The following is an 11678-nucleotide window of genomic DNA, read 5'->3' as shown; positions in this document are numbered from 1 at the left end:
AACTTCAGATCCTCTTGTCTGCATTGCCTTTGACTTGAGAGGGACAGCGCTATGTCACTTCAAGGGGCCGATCATTAGTTGTCCCTCCTGTGTATTATCACATACCAATTTTCACATCACATGAAGCTATCGTCTGCATGGTCTATCTAACCCATGGACAATGCGCGATGGCATCAATGCATACATACAAGGTGTATCCTCTTCCGTAGAAGTAGCTGTTACCAGTTGATACTGCAAAAAATTAAAGGAACATGCGCTTCGGCAATGTAGAATTCGAGACGCTCATCACCAGCTTAGTTCGGCTATATTTTGTCAACTAAGATCTCAATATCAACAACGTCGTTATGCACTAATGCCCTATCGCGGTAAGAAACAAGATAACGTCCACGCGTTCAAGCATCCGCTTGCTTGCGTGGTCCCATTCTCGCACTCGCTGTATGTACGAGGACCCGGCTGACCAAAACCTGGTCGATGAGTGGTTGAATAGAAATTCTCAATTATAATACCGTCCATCCCCATGACGTTTCGATGACATGGTGCAACGCCTGCATATCCCGTTGTTTTTCGCGGCAGCGGCTCGGGCACACAGGGTACGTAGCTCCTTTGTCTCACAGCTCTTTATCCAACAGACGGGACAGTATACATGTGGTGTAGAAGGCCTGGTAACCTATGGCATAAGTTCGTCTTGGATTTGCAAAGGACGCACACGGATCACCAAACAGGAAAATGCCATGGCTGTCCCCTCTGCATATCTTATAACTGGCATGCGATGAAAGGGGTATATGTTACATTGATCATCTGAGCCCGGCTGTCGTACCCAGAAAGAGGTATATCCAACGTTCTCGTTCTACTCATGCAACGGCGGAAGAACAAACAGGCGATATGAGAGACAGCTGGCCCTTACGCCCGAATAAAGCCCTTTTTTTTTCCCCCTTTGGCGGAGGGGGGGAGGGGTTTGCTGATTGATAACAGGCTAAGTAGTTGGCGCGAGTGGATGTCGTGGTGTGTTAGATCGCGCTTTCACACCACTAATACGGCTGAACTGACCTGAACAAATAACTATGTCTTGCATATGAATACGTCCAAGGGTATTCCTGGAAGTTGATTCGCTTGTTAGTTGGGGTCCTTCGTCTAACGTCATTGGCGCCGTAGTTCTCCGTCCCCATCTCCGTTACGTTGTAGCCATCACGCACGAAAGGCAGACTGGCACTATCCGACTTTTCGCTATGCTTCCAACTTTAACCCAGCGTCCTTTTAAAGGTGGCTAGGGCGTTCTCCAGCGTGTTGCCTCCCGAGAAAGGACGCACGACTCCGTACAGGTCAGCTCCCCTGGGCATTGCGCCAGCGAACGAAACTGGAATGGAGAAATTTGGAACGGGCATGGTGTTTTATTTCGGGCAAAACACCCTGGCACTGCCTGCATGAAGAAAGAAAAAAAGGGCTGAAGGCAAATCCACCGAGGAGTGGAATGTACCGGCCAAACGTTCTAGAACTGGGCCAAGGTGTGAATGAACGAACTGGTTGCATGGCTGACAGCATTATGACAAGCAATTCGAAAATTCCCGGAGAACAAACAAGTCAGGAGATGGCCGGGTGAAAGGACATCCAGCTCTCGCTTCCTCTTATTCTTCCTTGGTCTGGGGTATCTGGCAAGTTAACCAATGGACATGCGATTCAAGGATTGATTGAACATTGCATTGAATTGGATTACAATGAGTAATCCTTTGACTTCCTTGGTTGCGACCAGTAACTAGTTAACTAGCAAGACATAAGGTGGTAAGGTGGCCATCAGGATTCTTGCAGACACACAAGTTGAAGAGTCACCACATCCCTCAATGATTGGATATTGGGGTCTCTAATATGGACTGAACCCATTAGGGATAGCATGTTATTCTCAAGATGTGTTTCTTTGCCATTTTTGCCGGGTGATTGGTGGCCCAGTCACTCAGCCACGCCCTTTGGGAAATCGCCTCGTAATAAACGGCGAAATGGTGTGTTCTCCGTATGTGAATAGAATATCCCAGCTCTCGCCGTTTCAAAGTACCGAGCAGCAGGTAGTTAACGTGATGGAGCTAGATTCAGGGGTGATTGATCATTTCATCAATAATCCTAAAAAAAAAAAAAAAAAAAAAAAAAGGGACTAAAAAAAAGGAAGAGGAGGAAGAAGAACTAGAACTGAGAGGGCAGGCTTCCCATGTCCCAAAGCCTCCATTCTCCATCGCTAACGCCGTAACGAAGTGATAGTGCGGCTTCGGGGGAGGCATCCGGGTGGCGAACGCTCAAAGACGGATGTGATATGACGTCTTTCACCTTCTCAGCCGAGAAAACGGAGTGGAAGGAGTTTTCCATAGCTCAAAGTTACTAGGCTCGAGCATGGGGCCGACCTGACGAGTTTATGTGGCTTGCTTCAAAAAGTCACATCCTTCGTTCGGCGTAAACCACGGCTGGACGTGAAGCAACTGGCGGGAAAGGAGGAAGCCCCAGAATTCGATTTGAGAAACCGAGGGAACGGAAAACACAGATCCTAGTGCGATCTAAGGGTTGGAAGAAGAGGAAGATGGAGGGTGTCAGCCAACTGCCTCATCCTTGTTATTCGCTTACCATTGGACGTTGACTAGTTATTTGATATCACAGCCAACTGTGGAGCTGGGATGAATCCGTGAATCCCCATAAACCCATCCGCTGTCCCAAATTTATAATTTTATTTAGTGATCTCTTCGTACTATCTACGTTGCTTCGTCTTACCCCGTGAGTATTACTAACACCGGGGCTTCAACTCATTCGCCCCTTACAGCGTGAAAAAACAAAGAGGGACTGAATAATGGACTTATTGGCTTCAAGTTTGAACTGGCAAAAAGCTCGGCCAACTAAAGAAAAGGCGAGGAAACACCCGGTCAAGAGCAAAGACCCAGTATAAACACAAATCAAATATGGAATTTAGTCTTTAGGGTCCATCAAGAGCGGGGGGGACTGGAAAGCCGTTTCCCCCGTGGGATCAAAGATTGACTGTGCTTTCTGCTAATCCCCTGGAGAACGGATCAAGTGGTATCGAGCCTTGAATATCCCGTCAATCGGGGATATCCCATCATCGGACTTTGGTGGTACGGAAGAGTTCATTACTAATTCGAACTTGGGGAGCGCAGGAGGGCTCAAGTGACTATCGGGTTCAACGTGAGACATGGACAGGGCCAGGAAGATGATCACGGCTGAGCAATGAAACAAAACAGAAACCAAGCCAGTTCCTGCCCCTGATCTTGCTGCTGTGTAGTTAGTGCTCTAGGTTCAGACCACAGGATAAGAATGACCCATATGATGGGCGTGATCAGGTGTGTATATCTCTGACGGCAATAGAAGCAGATCTCGTCCCGTTAGCATCTTGCATCTGGGCAGGATATGCTGCTTTCTGGTACTTGGCTTCTCTTAAAGGGCGCTGTTTAGTCAATAAACAGTGCAGTTGTAACTTTCCCGTTTCCAACTTCTCTCTTGGGATGACATAGCCGGTTCCTATGGGGCCATGATTGATATCAGTGGGGCATTGAAGGCACCTCTAGAGTATTTGGGATTAGGCAGATGTATGTGTATGACTAGAGGCATCGATATAATACACATATAAACATGAGAGGGCTTGATGAAGTTTGTATGCTTGTTGACAGCGATGATTGGATGCCACTTTCCGCGTGCTTTTGGAATTGTGCAACGTCCTCTTCCTTGTCTTCCATCACCTTGTTGTTTCTGTAGCTCTCTGGTCCCGTCATGGAATAAAAAGAAGCTGATAACTCTGTTGCCAACTAACTGTATGTAGGTTCAAATGCCGGGTGACATCGGAAACTAGAATTGTCCAGCTGGCCGAGGAAAGCATCGGGATCGAGCCGAAAGTAGATGTTGAATCAGATAAAACGTCTAATACGGAGGTTTCTAAGAGCCAAACATGACATGTAGAAAAGTACATTCATTGCATGAACGTACGTTTAATCCTCCACCAATTGGCTACATCTGACGGAATGGTTTCACAGTGTTGAGCGCATATTCGCCTCTCGTGTGCCCCCCGTAGGAGGGAGAATAAGGGAAAGGTGTGGTTGACGTTTCCAATCAGCTGTGCTTGAGTTCTTTTTGACGGTGTCACCGGCCGCCACCCAGAGATTAAACCAGAACGACTAACATGCAGGATATCCTAACCAAGGACCCTGGTTGGAAATATTTAAACCAGTGTGATGGGATATGCTGGTACCTGCCTTGGCCCGGCAGATCTGATCAGGTTTAGCCGAGCATGAAAAGGAGAACGAACATCTGCATTTCCTAGGTCAATCGCACATGCCCTCGTATCTCCTCAGTAATTCTGCACGTCATACGTGTGCAAAGAGACGTTGCATTCAGATTGTTGGCAGCAGTCAACTGTGGGCTTTAGTTTAACTACAATGGCCAGCTAAGGTAGAAAATTTGTTTCTGTGGTTGAATGAATGTTGGACGTGGTTGGCATAAATTCCTGTACAACATCGATTCCGCCATCACTGAAGCAACAGACATTCCAGGCCTAATCTAGTAGCTCTTCAGGCATATGCTTTGCATGAAGTAAAGCCGCGGAGGGGGTGGGATCGATCTCCCAGTTACTCCCGCCATCCATAATGCTGGTAGCTTCATGGTAAGTTGTCTCACTTCAAGACTCGGCTGCAGGGAACAGCTAATGCTTCACCTTCAACATTCCCAACAAGTCTCAACAATAATAGAAATTATTAGTGCTGTTAGCCTTGAGATACAGGTATGAAACTCGTGTTCAGCTGAAAGGGCACAAGCGAGAGAAAGGGGAATACATGGAGCATTATCATCAATAGCAAACTGAGATCCTACCGATGTTATATACTCATACCTCGTACGTTCCTTGCTGATGGGACTGACAATGTGACGAGTACCAAAGAGTAGGTGAATGTTGATGAATCTCACCCAGCTGGCTGGGTCCCAGCGCCCAATTAATTAATCTAATTTAATCAGATTCAATATTGCTTTGATCCATGACAATAAGTGATGCACCTCAAAATTGAGAAAAGGCAAAGAAGGGAAGAAGGAAAGGGTTGGGCCAGGATGTAATTGGTTACCAATAAAAGCTGGCCTTCCCGGTCGGGCAATATGCATCCGTTGATGTGCGATGGCAAGTTACTTACAAGGAGAACCCATTTTCACATTGTACGGGGCTGGGGTCTTTTTGACTCTCGGAAGTGGCATATATCTGGTTCCTTTGGGTGTTTCAGTAATGAAATGCTCGAGGGTTTCGTATGCCTTGTGCTCGGCTGAACTGCGCTGAAGAAATCGTTTATAATCCAGCCGGCTACGGTAGCTTTCGCGAGCAAGGAAAACGAATTGAGCAGTCAGATGGAATATTCAATGCACTGGCGGAAAAGCTAACATGGATTTACCTATTTGAAAATCGAATATACCCACACAGTGTCTCCCTTTCTCCCCCCTTTTCTCCCCCCTTCCCCCAGCTTGCTTAAGCTCTAACACATGACCACTCTCCACAACCAACCTTTGACATGCCTGTTTTGTCACGAAAATAAAAGAAAAGAAAGAAGGGAAGAAGACTGGAGGAATGGCGCAGACTCCACCAGCGAGGCTTCTGGAGCATCCATGCATGATGTTCTGGATGGTCTGGAGATCCATACTTCGTACATGAACTCGAATTCAAGGGGAGATCTTGAGCGATCTAAGCGTATACCTAGTCAACGCAGAGAAGAGCTGCTGATCTGACCCTGTATGATGAGGAAAGGCACGGAGAATACTCCGTACAAAGCGATGTTAAACTGCATCTGGTAGTTGTTAGCATTATTGAATGGTATACGGGTGAGCTCCATAAAAACCCAGACATCGAGGGTAAGCGCCAATGAGACGGGTAACTTCTCCACCATGAGAAGGGCAGCCTCCATCAGACTATTTCTCTTATCCTCCGTATACGTATAAAAATATAAATATAGATTCGAATGGAGCAACTCGCCCCATGAGATACGAGGCGGTTAGGCTCTCCGTGATGACATACATTTGTCTAGAGCATGTATAACATCCACGCTGGCGTTGTCTTTGTGGAAGACACCATACTCCGACTGGCACTACGGTCGAAACGATGTAACGTTCAGCTGTGGATCTTGTCGATCTCGATAACGGCTCCTTAAGCGAGGATCCAGCGCACGGCGATCGTACAGGCATCAACGCCACTGCAGGGATTCTGCTGTTGTCGTTCTCCTGCGGTGTTCGCCAGCGAGATGTGCATTCTCGTGCGTTTGAACTGTGTGGAAGTCGAGGAAGCCAAAGACGAAGACGGAGACGAGAAGAATAGAAAAAGAAGAAAAGAAGAGACGACGTCGAAAAAAGAAAAGGGCACTTATCCCGATCGGGATATCGCCAAGCCATTAACCGGTTCGGGAAGGATAATATTAGTCATGAATATGCTTAGTAAGGAATTAAGTAAGTAGAAGTCGTCCCGAAGTGTCTGCGGGGCGGGAGAAAAGCAGGACGGGAGTTATTATAACAACTACTTAATATTAATACCTATTGGACCTCAAGGGGACAATGGGAGCGAGGGCGACAGCGGCAATGCTGGCCAAAAGGAGGACGAGACGAAGGATGGGAAGGACCAGACTGCAGACTCTGGCGACCGACAGCGAATATGCAGCAGCAGGGAAGGCTCGTGAACCAAGAGCGTTCCAGTCACCCTTGTGCAGGAACACTCCTCGGTGCCGAATGCCCACAGAGCCATGTCCTGGGGACAGGAGCATTAAAACTGACGATATCCCTCAGGCTGGTGCGCCCGGCACAGGCCGAAATGGCACCAAGAAGAACGTTGCCGTTAGTCAAGGGCGGATGATGGTTCGGAGCTTAATATCGCCCATCATCCCCAGATGGCGGACCAACCACCGCCGCTATACATGCCGTTTATCGGGCGAGTCGCCAGCCCCAGAGATATACAACCTTGTCCTGGCATATATAACGACCAGGCACCGGGGACCAGGTAGGAACGCAGTTCAGCGATGCAAAGAACGCTGTAACGAGGTCGATCTTATCTTCTAGCCAGAAGGGAAAAGACTGGGAAAAAAAAAAACAGGAGGTCCATGCTATTAATTGATGTATACTTAAGTCCCAAAAGAAGAAAAGAGAAGTGCGGGATATTATGTACGTGCGTTCTTTGAAACTTCTTTTCGTCTTCCCTTTTCCCCGTCTGCCCCTGACCCTGTCCGGTATATTACTTATCATTATATACTGACGACTGATTCCAGAGGTATACGCTCCAAGGAAAAGAGAGCTGCAAAAAATTATAATAATATAATACTAAGCATGGCGTGGAATTGCCTTGTCGCCCTCGTGTCTTGACGGCCAGACCATGAATGCTTAACTTAAGATGTTTTAAGCAGTCTTAGTTATACACTATACATCGCGGATGCCCACCCTGGCTATCCGATTATGGAGCCCCCATTGGATCGAAACAGGAATGTCAGAACGACCAGCACAATAATGCAAAAATAAAAGCTCCATGATTCCGGATTGAGATAGGCTATTGAAATGGGGAGCAGATTAGTTGAAACATGACAAACAAACCTCCCGCATCCAATCAATAGCCTCGTCGCCTTCTCCAGTTGCAAGTTGCAACGACACACAGGACAGGGCGGATGCAGGAGCTTAGACCTTTGGGGAACTCGACTCCGACCTCAGGTCTCCAACCCGTCTGCACAGCCCTTTCCGACTTTTCGTCTCTTTTCCTTTTTTAAATATTAACGTCTATTATTATTATCATTAATCAATTTCCACCCTTTGGCCCGTTCGACTTCTTCATGGCATGGCCCGTCGAGATACGTGAATGACTCCATAGAAGAGCCACCGGTCGGCCTATGACTAAAAAGAACTAGTTGCTGGTTTCGCGAACTCGCGCCCCGATTCACCTGATTTGGCAGTATTGCCTGCCAAGGAATAGAGTTTCCTCAACGACCTCACTGTTGATTACATGCATCTTGTGTCAGTCGCTTGGCTTTGGAGATCTGAGCATCGCAAAATTTCAATCCAGTCTGGCAACTGTTGTTGTACTGTTGTACACTTCAGCATCCGCGGGCCCTCCCCCCCCCCCCACCCCCCATATTCACGAGCAGAGACAGGACCAGATCAATTATTTTAACGTTTTCAGTTGAGTCGAGTTGTGAATGCCGCCTACGCCCGCGAAGGTTGAGCGTTCGTTGAAATATCTCGTTTGGGGGGGTCATTATGTTATGAATATGCAGGGGGCAAGAAGGGGCAGGTTCTGGGGCGCATAATGCATGCTAATATCCGTTCGTGATATTGTTTATTTGTCAAAATATGCATCTCTCCTCGAACATCTTTGTCCTCGTGGCCATGCATGACGCTGACAGAGACCCAGTTTTCGGCTTTTATCTTTTTGTTTTGTTTTTTTCCCGCATTCCATACTCAGCGCTCCGTCTACGTCACGGGCTTAGATGTCAGCCTTGCCAGGTGAATACTGCAGATGCAAAATGGGCTCTCTCTTTACTTCTGCTAGCGTCCCCTACGTCTAGCTTCTTTGTGGATTACTTATCGCGTTTGAAGTAAATTATTCAACGTCCCACTGCCATTGGCCCACAGGTCGGTTCCCCGATATCGTCGCTCTCATATTAAGATGGCCAGGGCTCGGAACCAGTCAATTGGACAGGCTAGGTAAATCTACGGCCCGGAGAATGAAACGATTGTTACTAGCAGATTACTGGACTGAACCAACCCTGCCGACCACAGCTTCTTTTTTCTACTATTTTTCTTTTCTTTTTCTTCCTTTCTTTTTCTTTTTTTTTTTTTCTTTTTTGTTTTGACCTTCCTCCCTTGCCATATTTTCTCTTCACCTGTATGCTGGCGGGAGTCCCAATCGGTTGGGAGCAGAACCAATACAGCCGTTCTATTATCAGTAGGGGTCAAGACATATAGGCCGACTCCGTGCTGATGGATTCTTGATTTCAACTGATACTAATCAAACGCGGGTTTAAGGTAAGATTAGTGCAACGGCCTGGAGAAAAGGAACTCCCCCCACTGGCTGGTCCTCGGCTGCTTTTCTCTGGCGCTGAGTAGTCGTTCAGGAGCAGGTCTGTTACACAGATGCCCGTTCCATGCAAGCGTCTCCCATCATGTATACAGTACGGCCTCGGGCCTCTGGCATGCATGGAGTTTGCGCTGGCAGCCTGGTACTCGATACAAGCAAACTGTTACCTGTTACTACGGGCCAGTTAAAACGAATTTCCTAATTAGGATATTGAAGAGTCTCTTGCGAGGAAGAAGCAAATATACAACGCTTTTTGCTTCTTCTGCTCGTCGAACTGGCTCTGTCACTGCTCTCTCTGTCCTTTTTTGGTTTTATTTTAATCTTTCTACCTTTTTTTGGTTATCTTTTTTTTTTTTTTTTTCAGTCTTTTTTTTTTTTTGGCCTGCCCCGTACATGGACATACGGAGCATTTACAACTTACAAACGCCCAAAGGAGGAACGTGTTTAACTCACAGACGGCCGAGCAAACGGCCGAGCTGCGATCGCGACAAATAGTCTGTGTTGTTTGAGCGGTAGCGGGCGTTCCAGCGCTTCCTCACGCCTACGTTACAGACAGGCGAGCGGTTCGGCAGAGGTGGTCCCCCCTATCCGGTTGCCGGTAGCTCACCCTACAGCACAAGCAAAGCTCCATGCATTCTTCCAGTTACCGCTGCGACGGAGTTCGCGGCGGAAGAGCGCAATGTTGTGCATTGTTTGCGATAACCGGTGTCCCGTCAGGACGTCTCTTCCCATACTCTGTTACCAAATACCTGGACGCTGGACTATGGGAAGCAGGCCGTACAACAGACCCAAGGCTGCAGTGACGCCAACAAATGATTGACAGGACAGCTATAACTATATTAAAAAAAAAAAAAGTACGCTGTACCAAACGTTCGTGGACGCACTGCCCACGCCTTGCTGATGCCGACTAAAAGAACTTTCGCTCTTGGGGGATGGCGTATGAATGGGCGTTGGAAGCGCCACAAGCCAGATTCCAGAGCCAGGAAAAAGCCAACGAAAGGGTGAGTGAGAGAGCCAATGCCAAAAAGCAATATTTTTCTTCTGTTTCTTCTTTCTCTCTCTCTCTTTTTTTTATTCACAAACGAAACCCTATCTGTCGGAGTGTCCGATGAAAGAAAATTCGAACTATTTGATTCAAACTACTGGTCCTTTCATGCTGTCTTCCCCCCCTAAAGCATGCAACGACCGGCGCCAGAGCCAGCGCCATTCGCGCGCTCGCGGGGGATTGAGGGTTATGGGAAACGGAGCGAGGTTGATCATCTCATGCTTCCAGCTCCATCCCCTTTCGCTTAGATGGCGAAAAAAGAGCGCCCATTGTGCTGCTGACGGGCGCGGAGATGGTTACCCTTCCATACATAGTATGGAAAGACTAAGTGCAAATGCAGTAAGATTGGATAACTGGTAGTTGTTCGAGTAAACAGGACTAAGTGATACTTATGTTGCATGATTGTTGTCACTGTCCGCTTTCAGCCCATGACATGTCGATACCAATGCCCATCTTATCCCCTAGGTCACTTGGATGTAACGATGATTAGAAGGAGCCGAAAAAACGAATGCTTTTTCTTCGGAGAATTTGGTCATATTCGTCCTTGCGGTCTTTTTTTTCTCCCTTGACCTCCCTTTTTCTCCCTTGCGTCTCCTTTCTTCTGGCTCGCAATCTCGTATTATCGTTGATCCCCACTAGAGCGTTCTGCCTGACGCCCCCCGGGATGGACGATATGCATGGAGTATATCGATCTCTGGCCGTCCTATCTGCCTGCCTGTCCTGTGTGTCTGCATGATGCCAGCCCGCCCAGCTTCGCTTAGGAGGGAATTTTGCCTCCCTTTCTTGCCTTCATTGACATTCACCACTAGACAATGGCTGAAGAAGAACCGAGGATCAATGTCCTATCTTTCGCGATATCACAAGTAGAGGAGAAGGAAGCAGAGCTTAACGGCTTTCCCTCGCGGTACTCTCCTCCACTCCTTCTGGTTCGTTATGCACACTCCGTACAGGATGGCCTTTTTTCACACCCCTTTGTATTTTTGTAAATTATTTCGAATCTGATGGCTGAATTTCTTTTGTTGAGATCTGGTCTTTCTTGTTTCTTTCTTTATTTCTGGTTTACTTTTTCTTTTTTGCTTTCTACGTCGTCTTGAAGTTCGACTTTCACTGAAGTAAATAACCCTACTACCTTGTCAATCATCTTCAGAGCTGCGGTGTATCTTGACAGGGTTCTACCCGAGAGCAGCATCGACAAGGCAAGAGATAGACCCTTTCCCCCTTAAATTCCGTAAAAAGTATTGGCTCGGCAGAAAGAGAATGTATGCTCTGCGTATATCCATCAGATCCATCCCGTCTTTAACGGACGATGCTCAGTTGTGCATGCATGGATTCACAATCATACATGATTCCATCTCTGCCTTGGAAGGGGCTGAACACTAGCCCGTGGCGCACCCTCCATGGGATGGAGAAACGTCCGTTGAAATGGGATGATCGGAGGTAAAAGAAAAGCAAAGAGAGGACACATGCGTCCAACGACTTTCTCTGTCGAGCTCTTTGCTCTTTGCCTCTTGTAAATGAATTATTATTCGATATACTCCGTCAAAAGGAAAAAAGACAGGCCTGCTAGTCGTTGCCCTG

General features: G+C 47.4%; 2 protein-coding genes across 2 annotated transcripts; one reads left to right on the top strand and one right to left on the bottom strand.

Annotated features, from left to right (window-relative positions):
* Positions 1-5592: 5592 nt before the first annotated feature.
* On the bottom strand, positions 5593-6396 carry TERG_06167 (uncharacterized protein; the record flags this gene model as incomplete). The annotated part of the gene is made up of 2 exons (XM_003233123.2): positions 5593-5798; positions 6026-6396. 2 exons carry the CDS (start codon positions 6394-6396, stop codon positions 5708-5710), a joined length of 462 nt encoding a protein of 153 aa, XP_003233171.2. The 3' UTR covers positions 5593-5707.
* A 29-nt stretch (positions 6397-6425) lies between these two features.
* Positions 6426-6677, top strand: TERG_06166 (uncharacterized protein; the record flags this gene model as incomplete). The annotated part of the gene is made up of 2 exons (XM_003233122.2): positions 6426-6450; positions 6550-6677. The coding sequence occupies 2 exons, from the start codon at positions 6426-6428 to the stop codon at positions 6675-6677; spliced, it is 153 nt and encodes a 50-aa protein (XP_003233170.2).
* Between the last annotated feature and the right edge of the window lie 5001 nt (positions 6678-11678).

The sequence above is a fragment of the Trichophyton rubrum genome (assembly GCF_000151425.1).
Source record: "Trichophyton rubrum CBS 118892 genomic scaffold supercont2.7, whole genome shotgun sequence".
NCBI lineage: Eukaryota > Fungi > Ascomycota > Eurotiomycetes > Onygenales > Arthrodermataceae > Trichophyton > Trichophyton rubrum.
This window is presented reverse-complemented; position numbering and strand designations above follow the sequence as displayed.